Below are 19,971 nucleotides of genomic sequence, written 5' to 3'. Positions count from 1 at the left end.
TCCTTTAGCTTCCTGTTAAAAGGGAGTTTTCCTCTCCACTGTCGCTACATGCTTGCTTAGTATGAGGATTGCATCGAGTCAATGACAGTGACTCGATGCAATCAGCTGAGTTTCTTATACAGGACACTTTTGACTAATTGGCTTAATGACCTGAACTGTATTGTTTACTGTGTGAGGAGCCTTTAGATGACTCTTGTCGTGATTTGGCGCTATGTATATAAACTGAATTTAATTTAACGGAATTATGTAATATTTCAGAGTTCATTTCATTGTAAAAATTTGCAATCTAGAATGATTATTTGTTGAAATTAACTCATAAAATTTTATTATTAAAATGGTACATAACACTAAGGTGTTGTTAAGGGGGATCTCTTCATCCTGCTTTTATTTTGTAGACTACTTCTATTCTATAGCATTCTAAATTTTCCTGTTAGCCAAATATGTAGCTTAAATTTTTCTCATTTGTAAATGGATTCCATGTATTTGTAAGTAGATTAAGTGTCCAAATAGTTTGATTTAGCTCTAAAATATTTGATTTGATTTTAAATATCTAAATTTGGTAAAATGTAGTTTCAACTGAAGTTTTTCATTTAAATTAATTAACAATTGGATCCTCATTGTGCAAAGGCTCTTGAATTTTGAAATTTGCAAAACCAAACTCAGTGATGTTGCTTTTTTCCTGACGGTTACGGTCCGACAAAACAAACTGCAGGTTTTGGGCAAAAGAAGAGCCGAGGCACTCAGGAGATGACTCATTTTGAACCCTGACGAAGGCCCTGTGGGCTGAAACGCGTCGGCATTTAAGTTTTTAACTATTTAAGCCATGCACCAATGAAGGCTTTTTAATTTTGCATCTCCTGAGTGCCTCAGATCTCCTTTTGCCCAACATTCATGTGGATCCCCTGGCTGAAGAGCACCAGTGAGAGCACCTGATAAAAGTTCTTACACCCCTGCAGCACTTCCAGCATTTTTTCTATTTTCAAACTGCAGGTTTTGACTGGTTTGCTTTGAAACACAGGATTCCAGTGTTGCCACTTATAAACTACTACATGTTCTGCTGCCTCGTTGTACAAATATGTCATATTTGAAGGATTTTTTTACTTTGTTTGTTACATTTTTCTCTGCCATATGTGCTAATCTGATCTGAATGTTTACTGTCAGCAGTTTTGTTAAAATTTAATTAAAAAAAATGCTTTTCCAGCACAGACAACAGATTAATTATTACAGTAAAACAGCTTTACCTTAGTAAATGTAACATAAGCTCATTCCAGCATTCAGGTAAATAAAATCAGAAAGTACAATTCTTTTTGAAAATGCTGACGCTTATATTAACCTTATTTTCCTCCCAGATCAAGATTTACTTGAGGATGTAATCACTGACAGCTGCTTCGCCACAGCTCAGCACATCGTGAGTCTCATCTGATTTGACATTTGAGTGTTCACAAGCCCAGATGCGAATGAATGCGCACTGAGAAACTACGTGCGAGTTCTCTATCTTCAGATGAAGCGTTTATGTTTTCTTCGGTCATGGCGGTGAGACGGACAGAGATGTAGTTTAAGGCCGATTTGTATTCAGATCTGATGTAGTCTGGCTGGTTATTGGTGGCAATATGAGAGAGAAGAAAACACGCTCTGCAGTTTAAGGCAGTAAATTACACCATAAAGGACATACATGGATAAAGAGACACACTTAGCCTGTGTGCATCACTGTTTATGTGTGTGTGAGAGAGGCTGCAATAGAAAACAGGCTGAGGGGCCGTTAGTCTGAAAGTGAAACTATAAAATCAACACAGATCTGTTTATTATTCAGAGCACATCTTTCCTTCAACACTTTCACATTTTCTAACTTCCACCCTTGCTTGCAGACTTATTCTTTCAGTGTCACAGTTTTTCAGTCTTGATGATTACACATAGAATAGAATAGACTTTATTGATCCCACAGTGGGGAAATTCACTTGATACAGCAGCACCAACACTTAAGGGAATAATTTGAAGAAAAATAATAACGAAGGTACATGCACACACACATAGGCAGTAGTCTAGTATTGTAACATTTGACCACGAAAAACCACGAATAAAAAGGAAAAAACTTGGGTTCCAGCTCTATGCGGCATACTGCAAGAGACATACTACAGTATGTAAATCCGGTATTGCATGAGTATTGAACAACATAAAGAATATTGCATTGATGTTACTGTGTAATGGGATAATGCCAGTACAGCTTAAACTGAGGAGTTATACATTCTTAGTGCAAATGGAATGAATGACCTATGGTAGCGTTCTGGTTTACATCTGGGATGTCTCAGTCCGCCTCTGAAGGAACTGTCCATGGTCTCCACAGTGGAATGCAGTGGGTGGGAGGGTTTTTTTAAGATGGTGGTCATCTTCCCCAGCATCCTCCTTTCACACGCCTCCTCAACTGTATCCAGTGGGCAGCTCAGAACTGAGCTAGCTTTGAGAACTAATGGGCCATTCCCATCTGTACCGGGTCAGCCCGGGCCGGGTAGCGTAGGTTGTTTACATATCTGGGTGGCCTGGTATTTTTCCGGGCCAACCAAGGCTCATTCTCAGCCCTCTTCTCGAGGGGGTCTGCTTCAGGCCGACCAGGGCCAACACACCCACTGCTGGCAGCAAATTCACACCTTCCATTAGAGCAAGCCTCTGATTGGTGGGTAGAATCAGCCCACATGGGCTTAAGGCAAGGATGTGTGGAATCAACCGGGCCAGGCTGGGGCCGACTGGGGCTACCCGGCCCGGGCCGACCCGGTATAGATGGGAATGGCCCATTACTCAGTCTCTTCCTGTCTTGGTCAGAGCTGCCTGCACCCAACAGACCACAGCAGAGTGGATAACAGAGCCAACCACAGAGTGATAAAAGGATTTTAGCAGATGGGAATTAACTCCGAAGGGCCTCAGCCTCCTCAGGAGGTGGAGGCGGCGTTGGCCCTTCTTATACAGAGCATCTGTGTTGTTGGACCAGTTCAGTTTGCTGTTGAGGTGAACACCCATGTACTTAAAGGTATTCACCACCTCAGTGTCTGCTCCCTGGATGTTTACTGGTGAGTGAGGTGGAGTGTATCTTTGGAAGTCAATCACCGTTTCCTTTGCCTTACTGGCGTTCAACCAAAGGTGGTTATGCCCACACCAGTGCAAAAAATCCATGATGACTGACCTGATGACTGACCTGTACTCCTGGTCATTCCCCTCAGACACACAGCCGATGCCAAAAAAAGCTAAATTCTTCTTATAATAATAATAATCATCAAACTTATATAGCGCTTGTTTAGGACACTCAAAGACGCTTTTATGCACACACAGCCACAGCCACCCTGGGGCGATCTGACAGAGGAAGTTTCTGGCTCAAGAATCACAGAAACCAGTTTGAAAGGAATAACTTAAAGTGGTAAAAACCCTTTAGTGTTGCTTTACGTTTTCAGTCAACTTAACATGTATGACCCAGAGTACCTGGAGAAAACGCATGCATGCAATGGAGAACGTGCACAACAGTTCCAGATAAGTTTAGAAGATACAGCTGTACTGCAGCAGTGATGCAGCTTCAGCACCGTGCAGTCTTGTTTTCTACATTTTTATGTCTGGAAATAGCAATAATGTCAAATAATAATAATACGCAGCAGTTTGTTTCTGCAAAATTACTAGACACACAAATCAGGGCAGAAAGACTTTTTTTTTTTACAAGTTACAGTTAAACACAATGAAATATTTTAATCAATCAATCTTGACAAAAATAAAGAAAAAATTTTGTGAAAAGGAGCAAATATTGAGAAGTTTCTCATGCTAGCTTAAAACTCAGCGGCTTACTTATTTTTAAATGAAATTAGTTTAAAGTCAGATAATATCTGTAAAAACTATATTCATTCTAACATTTATTTGTCTGCTATGTTTTGCAGCACGGTGACCTGTTACCGTTGGCGATGGTGATGCTGTTCGACTTCCAGGACAGGAAGTTTGTGCTGCATAAGCGGCCAACAGAAGATGATCAGGAGGCCATTCAGGCAGTCAGGGACCTGGAGAGAAGTCTGCAGAAGTGAGCAGAAAAACACAAACAAAATGTTCACATTTATACTGTGTGTGTGTATGTATATATATATATATATATATATATATATATATATATATATATATATATATATATATATGTGTGTGTGTGTGTATATATATATATATATATTTCTGACATTTATGTATGTTTGTTACAGGTGTAAAACCAAGCTGGCAGCCGCCCTGGGGCGTTACAGAGTCAAAAATAGTCTGCAGAGTGTTTCCTGTTTCCTGTCTGACTCTGTCAGAACAAAAGGCCATCAGGAAAAATGTCTTCCAATTTACGCATGGATCAACACGCTAAAGACAAGGTACAGGTGCATGTTTTCCAAAGCTTTTAGCTTTGCTTATTTAAATTAAATACCAAGTTTAAAATCTATTAAAAACTATGCCTTAGCATGCTCGAGTCTGAGATTGAAACTAGCCCTCCACGTCAGACCTTGGACCTGTCCCAGGTGGTTTAGGAGCATGAGCCTCCATTTTTTGGAGCACACCCACCACTCCCCTTTCTTAAAAAGAGGACCACCACCCTGGTCTGCCACTTCACAGGAACTTCCTCTGATGTAAACTCAATGTTCATCCATCCATTTTCTTCCAATCATCTGTGTTTGGGTGCTGGGAGTAGTAACCTCAGCAGAGAGGCCTCGACTTTCCTCTCCCCAGCCCCTTGGGCCAGCTCCATGGGGGAAACCCAAGGTGTTCCCTGGCCAGATGAGAAACATAGTCCCTCCAGCGTGTCCTAGGTCTTCCTTTGGGTCTCCTTCCAGTTGGATGTGCCTGGGAAACCTTACCAGGGAGGTGTCCTGGAAGCATCCTAACCAGATGCTCGAGCCACCTCAGCAAGCTTCTCTTGATGTGGAGGAACAATGGATCTACAGCGAGCCTCTCCTGGATGATTGAGCTTCTCACACTATCTCTAAGAAAGATCCCAGACACACTGCAGGAAAAAACAAATTTCAGCCACAATCTTGTTCTTTAGGTCTCTACCCAGCTCGTGACCATAGCTGAGGGTTGGAACGTAGATCGACTGGTAAATCGATCACCATGACAGATCGTTACACTTCCCATATCACTGCAGATGCAGCACCATACCGCCTATCCACCTCCCTCTACATCTTTCCCTAATTCGTGAACAAGACTCCTTAAACCCCTCCTGTTTGGGCAGGACCTCGTCCCCACCGAAGACCTTCTAACCTTTTCCGACTCACGCAGAGGCACATCAACCCATCCTTGTCTCATGGCTCTGATTCCTCATCAGCACACATGTTGAAGGAATTAGGGCGATCTTCCAAGGATTCCTTCCACACGCCCATTTGACACCTGCAGATACCTGACTCTACCGTAAACACTGTAGGTGAGTTGCCACTATCCCCCACCCTAGCTGGTCTTTCTCCATTGCCTCTCCAAACTCCTCTCGTTTTGCCTCAGCTTCATGTGGCTAAAAGCAGAAGAAGGTGGAGAGACACTTGGTCTATCTTTATACTGTGTATACTGGTGTAAGGGTAAGGTGGGTGGGGTGTTAACCAGAGTGCAATGGCACAAGAGCGTGCAGCTGCTTGTGTTGTGGTTACACATTAACAACAGAACACCTTATTATCACCTTATTTTCAGTAAATATCCTGCACAAAGTGTGCCTCTAACATCTTTTTCTGCAGCCTCGATGAGGTTTGTGACGCGTTAAAAGAAGCCAGATTGAGTGAAGTGAAGACCATGACTGAGCTCACAGACTCAGCGTTCTGCAGGGACCCTCTCTGTGCAGATGCACTGGTCCTATCTCGGCATCTACACACTTTCCTCCAGCAGAACACCCTCACCAACACACATCTGCTAAATATACAGGTAGAATAATTCCAGGGCAAATGTGGGTGAAAAATAAAGAGTAAAACTTTGCTCATTTTTATTTAGATTTAGACTAATTGAAAGGATGGGCATTGCTTTAAATAAAGCTTGACTTTCTGCTGTGCTTCAAAGTTTAAAACTGAGACATTTGTGTAACTGGATTAGCTACAGAACAGACTGTGATGTTTTTTATATTGAAAAAAAAGCCCTGCATGTTGTTTGACAATCTTCCCTTCCTCTGTGTGTGACATAATATCGCACAGGATAGGAGTGTGTGTGTACCGGTGAGTGTGCTGCAGCCCCTGCAGTTTGATAAAGGAGACGTTTTGTTAGCGGGCTCCTTCTCAGCTTTGACCATGGCTCACGCTGCCGTCGTAGCCGCCGCTCGCTCAGGCCGAGTCCTGGTGTGTGGCGCGGATCACACGCCTTCACAAGTGGAGGAGATTCAGCAGCTGCTCACACAAATGGGTATCAAAAGTAAGTGATTGTGTGTGTGTGTGAATATCTGCTCACAGGGTGAGGAATGCTAAACACGGGGATACGAGAAACTGACTGATACAGACGATAATCTCAACTCAAGTCCAAATTCATCATTAGGTTCAGTTTCATTCATTAATCATCCAAATCAGTGAGTCAAGCCTCTGAATCATTCCATTTCAGTTCAAATCAAAAGCACTGAAGTTTATTAAATGATATATAATCAAACTGAATTTAGCCAACACACTGTCCTGTGTTGTTTACATGATACACAAGAATTATTTGACAAAAATCTTGACCTTTTAATTTACCCAACCAGCTGTAAGCCATTTAAATACATGCAATTCTTTGCTAGTGGGCATTTACACTAGCAACACCCAACCTGTGAGCCAATCAGCCTCTGTCCTTCAGGTAGACAGTAGAGCAGTGTTAAAGAGCAAGTTCACCAATGAACCCATTTTTACCTTTTGTTTCTAAGTTTCATGAACAGGCTAAACGTGAAAATAGTCTTCTACCCGTCTCCTGCATTAGCCGCTGATAGGAAATAGAAGGGGAAATGCTCGGAATAGAAAGACACTCAGATCCACGTCACACAGAAAATTAGCATTCATGGACTCACCCGTCTTGCCTCCTGATGGGGAAGGCTGTGGATTTAACGTCCAGGAGAGAATAAAGCACGTCTCAGCTAGCAGAAGCTTAAAGAGGGACTGCACACCATTAGAAAACGTAACTCCATCCCTAGTCATGGTTTCAAACATGCTATGAAAGTGGGCATCGCCAGGAGGCATGGAGTGGCATGGCCAAGTGTGGGGAATTTCCATCCCAGAAAGGAGGGGGAGTGGGAGGAGACTGTAGTGTGACGTGAAATTGGACCAGCCCCAGTCAATCACGAATTTAAAATGCAGTAGTCAGTTCAACCCACAGGGGATAGCACTAAGGCGTTTTTAGACCTAGATTCTGGATTTAAAGAGCAGGTCAAGTGTGCCTCAGAGTCCTTCTCCACCCACATATCATTTTTAAAAACTGCAACATTAGTAGGCGTTGCCTGGCGGACCGAGAGGGCGGAGCCTCAGCAGTGACGAAGACGATGGGTAACGAGACAAAGCTAGCTTCCTTCACTCTGAGCAGTCATTAGAAGTGGAGGACGTTTCTACCCCTCCTTACCCAGACACGAGAAGAAGAAAGGGCACAAGTCTATTTGGAGGAGACAAGCGGACCTGAGCCTTATTGTTTTGAGCTTGTGAGTTGCCTGAAACTACCGGAACCGACTCAACAGAACCAGCTCTGAATGGTAAGTAGCCTTTAGCCATAGCATTAGATTAGCTGCAGGGTTTGGCTCCATGGCCCTAGAGAGCTAGTATTCAGCATGTTTAAGAGATTTATCTGCTTCAACACACCTGGTTTAAATCAGCAACAAATAGCTGAGCTGCTTAACAGCTAATCTAACCTGTTAAAGCAGGAAAACCACTGAAACATGCTGGATTTCAGCTCTCCATGAGCCCTGGGCTTAAGTTACAGTCTGCTGCATAGAAAGTTATGAAACTACCCCATGAGAAAATTATTCTGTAATGTGTTCAGCCCACTAAAGCTGCCCTGATTTCATTATTTATTTACTGATACAAGCTGCTCTCTTGGTCGTAGGTGATCCTCTGGTGTCTGCAGGTGGTCTCCTGCTGGTGTCGTCAGGATCAGGAGCTTCCAGAAGAATGTGCCTTTGAATGATTCCTTCCCCCTCTAAACAGTTATTTGTTATATTAATTAAATAAATCTCAATTTATATATTTCCTGTTTTTGTTCATGTCCATAAATACTTAAACATGCTTGAAATTAAAACGATCTTTTTACAGTGAGGTGCTAGTTTAATTCGTCACGATAGAGCTAGTTAAACATGCAACAATGTGATAATTCAATTAATGTAAAATCAAATGGAATCAAAATGAGATATTTGGCAGCACAAAAAACTTTTCAAACACAATATTTATTGTAATAATTGTAGGCAGACAGGAGACAGAGCTGATGGAGGTTCTCAGTCATCGAAGGATGGCTGAAGGCTTTCCAGGAACAGGAGATGTGGTGTTGTCTCTTCTTTCTCTATTCTGCCAGATGAGCTGATAGGTTACAGGTGTGTGAGGACATCCTCATGCTGTCATAACCAGATGACAGGAGTTATCAGGGGATCAGCCAGGCTAATGATGAGATGCAGAAAGAAAGCAAATCCAGGACAGTGTACAATAATAACAATAGTATGTAGTGTTGCTCACCTTATGTGCTCTTATAGAGTATTAATGTGTGCCTGCCTCATGGTGTAGAGTCCATATTTTGCTGAGTATCCTGCAATAATGCAGGTTATTAGTTAATTTACTTTTGATAGCAAAAACAAAATATTTAATGTAAAAGTCATTTAACAGGTGAATCAGCTCACATGTCACCACCAAGTGTCACAGGGCCAGAATCAGTAGCCTCCTTCATGATGTCATGATGTAATGACATACTTATTTAATTGTTAATATCTTAAAAATTCTGAAATGTTTTCATTGTTTTACCTTGAACAGTTCACTGAGCTTGCACTGTCACTGAGGTGGAAGCTGGAATCAACAGCAGACACCTCACATCTTGGTCTTTTCAGGGGTGTGGACGCTGCTCTGGGACTTTCTGGAAGATGAATTTCCGTCATGGTCCCTGTGTCACAAGACACACTGAGGCTGTGAGCTCTATTCTGGGTGGCTATGTAAAAAAATAAAGAAACAGCACATTTATAAATGTTTACTAGCGCATAAAATCACGTGTAACAATAATCTGTAAAACAAATTAAAACTAGAAGGTGATAATAAAATGTTTACATAGACGATTATTAAAAATAATTCACCTTTGCTACGCCGGTAAGGCTTCACGTCAGCCTGGACAAGTGCATTCTTGCAGACTACTAAATCAGTCTGACAGCCAACGTCTTGGGTAGATTTAGCCTGAAAAAAAAATAGAAGCACTTTGTTGTTGGAGTTTATAAAGTCAGATAATCTACAAAAGAAACTGTCCTATATAGGCACTTTATAACATTCCTAGTGTGTGATCATTATTATAACGTAAAAGTCAGTCACATATGATGTGAAAAACCTGAAATGCAACCTCCTGAACAGAATTCCTTACAGAACCAGGTCACGCTGTGGTGTAAAGCTGGATTTCACGCTGTAATGCTGTCTGTCAACTAGTGCTGCATTAGGGTTAGGGTTAAGCTTGGTTTATGCTTGACGCATTCACTTTCCGTTTGGTGATGCGGCTCGCGGCTGGGACGCGCTTCACAACTCGCAGTGTTTATGGTTCGTGCGGCTCGTCTCTGCGGTGAGCCAATATTCTCCCAAACTGAACGTGGCAGCATGGAGCTCTACGGCAAGCATCCAACACTACACCATAGTAGAAGTAGAAATGACTGTTTTACAACATGGCATTTCAGCATTTTTAACAGCGTCCTCGTCTTTTCCGACAGTGCGAGCTATTTCTCTCCAAGAATTATTAACAACATGTTGATCACGGTGATCTTTGAGAGCTGAATCATACAAATGACTGTATTTACGAACCTCTGCCGTACTAGTTCTTGCCGGTCCGCCATGTTTTTCCGCGTCCGTCCGTCCGCATGGTTAGAAATTTTCCGAGGTGCGCGTTGCGGAAATTCTGGGCTGTGCGGAGGCGCGGCGGAGGGGCGTGGTTGTTAAAATGACGCAAAATGACGCAACTTTTCCGCGCGGAGCCGTGCGGACCTCGCGGACGCGTCAAGCATAAACCAACCTTTAGGGTTAGGGTTAGCAGAATTACCGACTGACACAAAAACAACCCGAATTTTCTCAGAGCCTGACAGTAATAGTCATGTGGACCGTTTCGTCGGCTAGGGCTTCGAGATATGTTCAGATTCGCTGCTGATTCTAACCTTACATCCCGTTCCACATTTTGTGAACTTGGCAAATTAGCCCGAAGGCAGTGCAGACTGATATTAGCTAAATGGAGTGAACCACGTCTCTTAAACTTTGCATTTAGGTAGGGAATTGTCTTTAGAAGATGTTAAAATTTTTATTTAGCTTACTCACCTCAGACTGGAGCCCACCATGTTGGGGGAGCAGAGTCGGTGGGCTGCATCTAAATCGTGGAAGTGGGCACAGCCTCCCTCATCAAACGGAAACGTGCAGAATAACCCACTTCAAACTCCATCATGTTGGCGAAGGAATAGCGGGTAAAATGCTGGTTGCAAACTACAGCACCAGGCGGGAGCGGACTGTTTTCCAGTACACCGATAGCGCACAATCACTGGCGCCTAATTTCTAAGTCCAGTGGAAAGGAGTGCAACCCCACAGAGCAACCGAACCCACTACACTACACCTTCTCACCATTCTAACACGATATGGAGCACTAAACCCGAACAACTTTCCTAATTACACTAACAGCCAAACACTAACTAAACTACAATATCCAACAGCCAAGCTAACACTAAATAAGTATGTATAACACTAAAAGCTATGCTAAAGATTAGGATATGCTAATGCTATATGTTAATGCTGAACTACCGCTAGCCTCCTGCACTCGCTTGCAAATCCAACTCCCAACTTGCCACAAGGCGTGGCCGAGACTCGATGCTTTTATAACTTTGACACAGAGCTGCTATGTAGTACTCTACTGGTTTACGTAGTATCTTTCTCTTTAGCCGTTGGCTAAAGTGTATTCAAAATGACTCAAACTCTATGTTTTATGCTGAAGGTGGCGCTATACTGTGGTATTTAGGCAGAATTTTTAATTTTTAAAGAAAATGCTTCAAAATGCTACAATAATAAAAACACACATTTTAAACACTATTAGACACTCATTTATACAGTTCATCAGCAAAATTTTTTTTTAATTTAGACGTTACTTGCTCTTTAATCATGTTTACACAAACATGTCAAAAAATGCACAGAAACTAAAAGATTGCATTTGTAAAGACCCATTTATACAGTTTATAAGCAAAAACAAACGTTATTTTTGGGTTTACTTACTCTTTAACGTCAGCATTAGCAACTCCACAACATGGCTGAACTTCTTCAGGCTTGTGTTATTTGTGGAGTTAAAACACGAACATTCGGAGCGATTTGAGGCAGTGAAAGAGTTGCATTGCTGTTAGCCAATCAGAGGCGAGATGTCTAAATATCATGAATAATAGGAAGCCTAAGCCACGCCCATCTAACTCTAAACAACAGGTCCCTGGAAGTAAGAAAAAATGAATGCAAGTCAATGGGGCTATAAAAGCTATTTTCTAACTCTGTTTGTTGTGTGCCACATTTGTGTTTTCATCCTTGGTGCAGATCTTCATGTTTGGTAAGTTCAGCATCAAAACTCTCAGAGCAAGCAGCTCGATCTTCACACTCAGTCTGAAAATGAGCACCAGTAGTTTGACTCACACACTCAATGCTGCTTATTTAATAAGTAACATCCCTACTGAGTGTCGTGTGCTTGTTTTATTAGTTCTTTTATTTTAATCCGACTCCCTGGCAAGCACAAGGAGATTGTTCAGATTATTAAATTCAGTTCATGTATTTTGAATTGACGAGTGTTTATTTAGTGTTTATTAAACAAGGTAAATGTTTTGGCAATGGTTGTGATGGTGATAAAGCATAGAAACTCGAGTGTCCTCTGACATGATTATCCCCCTCGGTGGGGCCCCATCCAACAAAAACCCACAGGTCCGACCTGCAGGATGAAGATTATCCGTAGCATAACTCTAATTTGAAACCTGCGTGTCATGTTGCTGCTGCTCTGCCTTTGACCTGAAAGCTGCACGGCACCCACAGTTCAAAAATATTAAAGGGATATTCCACCAAAAAGGGAAATTTTGTCTGTGGACATATTTCCAGTGTTAGATAATTGGGGAAAAATAAACTATTTGTAACCAGCCCAGTCATTCTTCTGATCCGGCTGTACTACTTTAGCTTTAGCTTAGCATTAAACACTAAGTGAATGGATCCAATTAGCACTGTGAGTATAAAAGTCATCGAAATCACCCAGTAGTGACCCAATTCTGCTTGGTGACCTAAAAAACCAGGACTGTAAGTGAAAATAATTAGCAACATTATGGAATCACAGGCGCCGTTTTAGACTCGGGACTACTTTATGACAAAGCACAGGTGCAAGGCCGCCCCAAAGACGCCTGCTTCCATAAACACAGATGCACATTGTAAGCAAACCACTATAAAATAAACACACACGGATTGTTTTGCACCTTTTTGATCACAATGCTAGTTGGACCCATCCACTTACTGTTTATGCTAAGCTAAAGCTAAAGTAGTACATCTGGATCAGGAGAATGACTGGACTGTTTACAAATTGTTCTTTTCAACTTAACTAACTCTGGGAAACATGTCAACTGACAAAATTTCACTTTTAGGTGAAATAGCCCTTTAAGCAGTTTTGCTTGCTTTTAGCACCCCCTAGTGTCCGTTTGTAGAAGCAAAACTACCTCCTCGCTTTGCGTTTGTCTTTTTAACACCTTAATCTAACAGCTGAAACGTCTCCTAGCGTTCCTAAGTGTTTAGAGGAGTTATTCATTACTAAATTAAACAAATCAGCAGTGCTCATGATCTAAAACATGCAGGAAATGTGTTGAGACCAGACAGCAACATCAGGTACCTCAGCTCAGTTTTTTCTAATTCCCATCAGACCGTGGCAACTGTGATGTTGCAAGTGTGATAGTCTGGCCACAGGGGTCGATAGGGGCTGGGTGGCCTCTCATTAACCCTGTAAAGGGTCATTTTTAGCACATACTGGCTCAAGAAATTGATTTAAAAATATTCAAACGTTTCAAATTGTCCCCTTAAGTTATTGGTGCATTTAGCAGTTCAGTCCTTGTAGGTTCTGTCAAAATTAGAAAAGCATTTTTTTAAAGGAAGCATCACAACCTAAATCCCAAAGCCTGTTGTTTGTCTGCATCTTGCTGCAGATGTTCGAGTCTTGTCTGAAGCTTTCTATAATCTGAATGAGGGGGATGCCATCGTTCAGAGGTTAAGGGTCATCATGGTGCTTCCCCAGTGTTCATCCTCTGCCCTCAATGATCCAGTCAACGCCATGCACAGCGAGCACGGAGGTACGGCTGGCATGGGTTTTATTAGAATGAACAAAAATAGGTACATTTAAGAGAATACATCATTTTTAGTGATTTTGTTACATTCCAGATAAGAGAGTAATTTTATTTTAGTCAACAATCAGTCTGACCAAATTGTGTAAAACAATACAGAACATGAGTAAATCTTGTTCAGAATGAGATTTTTTAAGTGGGTTAGGGTCATAAAATATTAAAACATTGTTTCTTTAACTGGTTTTCAACTCATGTTCCACTCTAATAAATATTTATTTAACAGAATCAAACCATCATTTACTATGTTTATTTTCTAACATCCTAACCCAAATCCAGTTATTGCACTCTGACTTCATTTCCAAATGCATATTTCCATGTTCTGGGCAGGGCTAAAGGTAGCTAAACATAATCAGTTTGATTAATATCAAAGCCTCAAGAGCTTTTACTGCTTTATTCACAGTCAATGGAATATTATCAGTAAACCTGAATAAGGCAGCATTGACTTTTCATCCCAAACCAAAATTCAGGACATTATATTAAACAGTAGAATAAAAAATAAAATAAAAATAACAGTTGAAGTTTCCATACTGAACTGAACGCTAAAGGACACCTGGTCAAGCAGATTTATGTAAAGTGTGCAGAGATGGTAAGAGGATGGTTGATGATTTGATGTGTATTTAAATTTGGTGCTGATGCTGCAGTTGGGTGACAAATAAGGATGGATGTAGGATGTGAATGAGGGAAACCATTAAAACAGGAAATCTAATTCTTATCTGACATAAAGCAAGTGTGGTTTCTAAACGCTTGTTGACAGACTGGAATCTGCTGCCAGACCTATCCCGTGGTTCCATCTCCAAGAGTAACATTTACTCTTTGACCAACCATCAAGCCCGACTGTTGGGACACGCGCTCTCCTGTGAGTACAGATCTGACATCGCGCTTTTCTACGCTTTAATCAAACAGACACTGCTAGACATGAGTGCATTCTGTGATAAATACCTCTACAGTTTATCTCCCCCTCTGCATCTTCTGTCAGTTCCAAAGGTCCATACAGTGGTCTACTGCACACGTTCAGTTTATCCAGAGGAGAATGAACAGCTGGTGAGGAGAGTGCTGGAGAAAATACACACCCACCCCAAACTACTGCCTTTCAGGTAGACTTTATGTCATTCGAAAGCCTAAAGCTCCGGTTTTAATGAAGAAAAAGCTGACATATTAAACCCAAATATTTTAATCATAAAGGATAAACCTTTCGTACATGATATAGTCAAATACACATTTTAATCCAAGATGTATAACTTTAACAGGATATTGAGCTAATCAACATTTTACATATGTTTTTTGCCACTGTGCCACCATTAGTGTTAATGCTGACAGTGATTATCAGGACTATATGCAGCTTTTACATCTTGATAAAACCGTGGTGAATTCAAATGAACCTAAGGATAGCTAGGGAGATATAAGTGTGGGTGAAAATGAGAAAGAGATAACAGCATAAGGATCAGCTGCTGTTTCCTCAAGTTGATCCTTTTTTAAATTTTTGAGTCAATTGGCTGGAAAAGATTTTTTGTGCTGCTTCACAAAAGCAATTTCCTTCTATCCATCCTCATGAAGAAGTTCAATATGTTTTTTCTTTCAGCCAGAAGATCAGCAGTTTATTTCTTTGTGTGTGTGTGTGTGTTTTAAAAGAGCAGGTTCACTGAGAAACCATTTTTACTGGTTACGTTTGGAAAGGATCAGACACTCTGAGTTAACATGTCAGAAAAGCCCCACAGATCTACGTCACACTGTCCCTTCATATTCATAGACTCGCCCTTCTTGGATCACGACGGGGAAGGCTGTTGTTGGTTTTGCGTCCAGGAAACGGCAGAGAACGTCTCCGCTAGTAGAAGCTAACTGTTAGCATTAGCAACTCCACCACACAGCAGAACTCCATCAGGCTTGTTTTAATTGTGGAGATAAAACATCAACAATGCAGAGCAAACAGAGCCAGTGGAAGAGTTGTGTTGTTGTTAGCCAATCAGAAGTGTAATATCAAAATATCAGGAAATAAGACTCCAATCCTGTTGTTTTCTGCCACGTTCTCCTATGACTAACTCCTACAGCCTGCTAGAGATCACTGCAAATGTATTAAAAATATGAGTGAAGTCGACCATTAAGCTTTCGTATTAAAGCTGCAATACCAAAATAAAAAATAAAAAAAATGATCTCAATACATTTTTTATGCCTCTGTTATAAGCACCAGCCTGGCCACATTGGATGCAGGAGCCAGGGTCACCCAGCCCTGGTGATCAGCCAGACACCGCCCCTCCTCCAGGCTGCTGAGGAGCACAGCTGAGATGAATCTCTCTGACGACCCACACCTGGGATATAAAGGCTGTGCCTTCAGCAATCTGGCAGCCAGCAGTGCGGGGGTTCTGCCGTCCTCAGATTTCGTTTTAAACCCTTTTGTTTTGAATAGTTTTAACTCCGAGTTGATGAGCTTTAAAGAGTTAAAGCTTTGAGTGATCCAGAGGGGTCGTTTTAAAAGTGAACTTGGTGATACAATTTTATTGACTTTGGTTTTAAAACACCTTCTGTTTGGTAAAACTGAACATAAGGTTTAACCAGGTGTTTTTAATGGTGGTAATTGTTCTTTTAATGTTTACTTTTTTGAGGGTTTTTTTTGGCATTATTTTAATAATGCCTCCAGTCTACACGCTTGTTTTTCAACCTTTTGACAATTAAACCCATTTTTAATCACTGTCATGTTTCTAATGTTACCCCCTCCTTCACATTTTAACAGCACATGTCAGGGTTGTAAAAGAAATCGGAGGCCTGGAGGACGGCAGAACCCCCGCACTGCTGGCTGCCAGACTGCTGAAGGCACAGCCTTTTTATCCCAGGTGAGGGTCGTCCGAGAGATTCATCTCAGCTGTGCTCCTCAGCAGCCTGGAGGAGGGGCGGTGTCTGGCAGATCACCGAGGCTAGGTGATCCTGGCTCCTGCATCCAAAGTGGCCAGGCTGGTTCCCCACATGTCGGGGTTGTATCAGCCTCTTAACAACGTTCTAACATAGTATAGTTATAAACATAGTTATTAATAAAGTGGTTCTCTCGCATTTGCCTAAAACCCCAATGGATCATCTGGTTGTTGGTCCTCCATACATTACGTACTCTCATATTTAGCAACAAAACAGTACTGGTGTGAGCGGTTCTCCGCTCAATAATATCAGAGAAGGAGAAACTGCTACCACTAGAATTTTAAGACAAACCACCAGAGTCCCAAAAAGAAAAACACCATTTGAATTCACAAACAACTAAAGACGTTTGGACCTAGAAAACGACAAAACTTTTTTGCGCTATCTCATTTCTTCTGGCAATGTGGATTTCCAGTTCAGGTGGACATGAATCCCGGGAAGATATCCAAGGAGAGGAATGAGTGTTCTATGACCCTGTTTGCGTTCAAAACCTAGCTTGCAGATTCACTATAGCAGCCTGAAATCAAGACAGGAGTTTCAGTTTTGTGTTTGTTGTGAGAAATAAGATTTAGTGTCATGCTGTCACCAACTTTCATAGAGTCTGATAATATTCTGATTTATGGCTCTGATGACAGCTGGTGTCATGCTTTATTTTGTTTCGTCCTGGGGAAATCATTCCTCAACATATTTAAACTGGGACATAATTTGCAAAACTCCTTTTTACATCTTTTTGTGCTGCCACGAGCATCTCTACTGCCTCCATAAACACTTCAAATAGTCCATTGGTTTTCATTCAATACTTGGTTTTTAGGGAATCATATTCTTCCACGAGCCCTTTAGAAAAGTCCCTTATTGTGATGTCATAATAAGGCAAATAAGGAGCAGCAGGGCTTTCTATTAAGTAGATATAAATACAGATTTATGGCCAAGACGCACAAATCGGACAAACGTTTTTCGTCCTCCCAGATCTCATGTGGGCTTTGAATAACTTCAATTTTGTCTCCAATGCAGATTTTACGCTTCTCTCTAAGTTTCAAAGTGATAGTTTATTGTGAATTTTGGCCACAAACTCTCTTGATAGTATGGAACACGAGAACAACAACTCTGGTAATGAAAAATATTCCCAAATGTATCTTTTAGCTGAGATTTTCATTGTTCATGAAGCTCCAAATCAATACTGTCTTTAGGTTTTAGTAATGTGAAAACAAGATTTTGTTTTCTCAGCAAAAGTCTGTCAGTCTGTGAGAAAATGTGGATAATGGATTCACCGGAGCAGGAATGTGTCTTGAGGTTATAAGCGGACAGTCTGCATGAACCGAAGCTATGGGATTAGATTTGTGCCAATAAGATCAAGAAAAAACACTTTGGAGATCAAACAAATTTTAAGACATTGAAAAGAAAATAAATTGTTTCAAAAGAAAAACTTACGATCTGAATCAACTTCTTAAAGGAGAATGCCTGAAGTGTAAGTGCAAATCTGGCAGTGAGAGCAAAGCTCTGAGCAGCAAGAGTGAAACAAAGGAAATTGTAACAAAAATACATCGAGGCAAACAGAAAAAGGAAACATGCTTTATTAGTAATTTTATGAAGTAGATTCAGATAGTAAGTTTTACTGTTGAAACAATTTTTTTCTTTAGTCAGTATTTTTTTCTGTCAGTTTCTTAATTTTTGTTTGATTGTCGAAGTGTTTATCTTGATCATTTTAAGAAGCTGATTCAGATAGTGAGTTTTTCTTTTGAAAATTTTTTTTCTCTTCATTGTCTTAATATTTGTTTGATCTTCAAAGTGTTTTTTTCTTGATCCTATTGGCACAAATCTAATCCCATACATATCTTCTAAAGTTTTCCATTTAACCTAATTTATGTCCAAAAAGTCTTTAAAATGATTATTTCCTGCTTTTGCATTTACCACTCTAAATAGAATCCTGCCTCAACAACAAAATGCCTCCTAACCTAAAATCAGATAGGTTTTTAGTATTCTGTGTGCGTTGGAAGAATTGATGGAACCTTGGATGTGTTTTCTGACACCAACGCTGCAGAATCCTCTGGGCACCAACAGTAAGACAACAATGAACTTATGTGGCAGTGATGAATAAATGTTGACCGGCTCCTGGTGTGTGCTGCTCTCTCAGAGTGACCGGTCCACTATTCCCAGACGATGACCCCCAACCTGGAGACGCAACAAACTCCAAGTTCTTCAGACTCCAACCGTCTCAGTTCACCAACGGCTGCTTCGTGGCCAGACTGTCACGACAGGTGAGAGACAGGAGGGGTCGGGAGTGTGAGAGGTCAAGGTTTGAAAAATGTAAAAGTTTAGTTAGTAATTGAATGGAAATTATACATTTTGGTGTGTGTTTGTGCTCGAGCACCTGTTTCTGTGTGTGTTTGATTGCTGCGCAACATGAAGTGCTGAAACGGCACTCTTCATGTCTGCTGGGAGGTCAGTCAGCTCAGTGGCACACAGGCATGCACACACACACACACACACACACACACACACACACACACACACACACACACACACACACACACACACACACACACACACACACACACATCCTGTAGCATCTAGTACTCAATAAAAAAGAGACATGCTGAGGACAAAATACACCCAGAGCACTCATACATTCAGAGCTTTAGAGCAAAGATTATTGGATTCTTTGATTCTTCTACTCTTTCCAGGCTTGTTGAGTCACTTCATCTATTTTTCCTCTCCTCTTTCTTTTCTTTAGCTCATAAAAAGAAGAAAGTACATCAGAAGGAAATGAGTTGCGTTCCTTTGATCCTTCGCAGCTTAAAATTACTGCAGAGATCAGCGTGTGCTCAGACAGAAGCAATCGAAACTTAACATTTTAGAGAATATACTCAAAGGAATCCTTTTTTTTCAGTTTCTTATTTTTGGCATAATTAAATTGATAATTTATGCGTGCCTGACTGTAACTGTAACAAGTTTTCTTGTTTGAGATGGATTGCGCTGCACTGACTCATTTCCCTCTGTCTAGTGTGTGTGTGTGTGTGTGTGTGTGTGTGTGTGTGTGTGTGTGTGTGTGTGTGTGTGTGTGTGTGCGCACATGTGTGCATGTTTGTTTTCCAGTATTGTGAAATATCAACCACTCTTAGCTTAACCTTAACCTGCTTTAAAAACTTAGGTTGTTGTAAAAAAATGAAAAACACCTGTCTGGTGCAGGAGTTTAGCCTGAACAAGCAATAATTTCATGCCTCACAGCACCGCATTCTTGTGCACACAGAAGTCCAGGAATCATTCCACAGAGACATTCCCAGTTCCATCTTGGTCACTGGATTTAAATCTAATCGAAAAGCTTTGGCTTATTTCAAAGACAACAGCTGCTGCAAGTAAGCAAGAGGATATTAGTGAGCTGAAGAGTTTGTGCAAAATGAATAAACTGGAGAAAAGGTCAGACAAAGAAAACTGTCTCACAACGTACATTTTATTGGTTGAATTCTACTCTACTTGTACTTTTAATTTGTAGTACCCCTAGAACATTTTTCCATGGGGGCATTTAAAAGGGTGGCACAGCAAACTGGTCTCTG

At 41.1% G+C, this 19,971-nt stretch overlaps 1 protein-coding gene across 1 annotated transcript in view; it reads left to right on the top strand.

Moving 5' to 3' along the window:
* Positions 1-19,971, top strand: part of LOC107375188 (putative methyltransferase NSUN7) — a 30,239-nt gene that overhangs the window by 6,748 nt on the left and 3,520 nt on the right. Inside the window, exons 4-12 of the mRNA XM_015943586.3 lie at positions 1,350-1,408; positions 3,909-4,045; positions 4,218-4,370; positions 5,715-5,898; positions 6,162-6,375; positions 13,328-13,471; positions 14,277-14,378; positions 14,499-14,616; positions 18,552-18,675. Coding sequence (XP_015799072.3) covers positions 1,350-1,408; positions 3,909-4,045; positions 4,218-4,370; positions 5,715-5,898; positions 6,162-6,375; positions 13,328-13,471; positions 14,277-14,378; positions 14,499-14,616; positions 18,552-18,675 — 1,235 coding nt within the window. The remainder of the gene's footprint in view (positions 1-1,349; positions 1,409-3,908; positions 4,046-4,217; positions 4,371-5,714; positions 5,899-6,161; positions 6,376-13,327; positions 13,472-14,276; positions 14,379-14,498; positions 14,617-18,551; positions 18,676-19,971) is intronic.

Source organism: Nothobranchius furzeri, chromosome 6, assembly GCF_043380555.1.
Source record: "Nothobranchius furzeri strain GRZ-AD chromosome 6, NfurGRZ-RIMD1, whole genome shotgun sequence".
NCBI classification, from domain to species: Eukaryota; Metazoa; Chordata; class Actinopteri; order Cyprinodontiformes; family Nothobranchiidae; genus Nothobranchius; species Nothobranchius furzeri.
The sequence above is the reverse complement of the archived record's forward strand: the minus strand, read 5'-3'. Positions and strand labels throughout refer to the sequence as shown.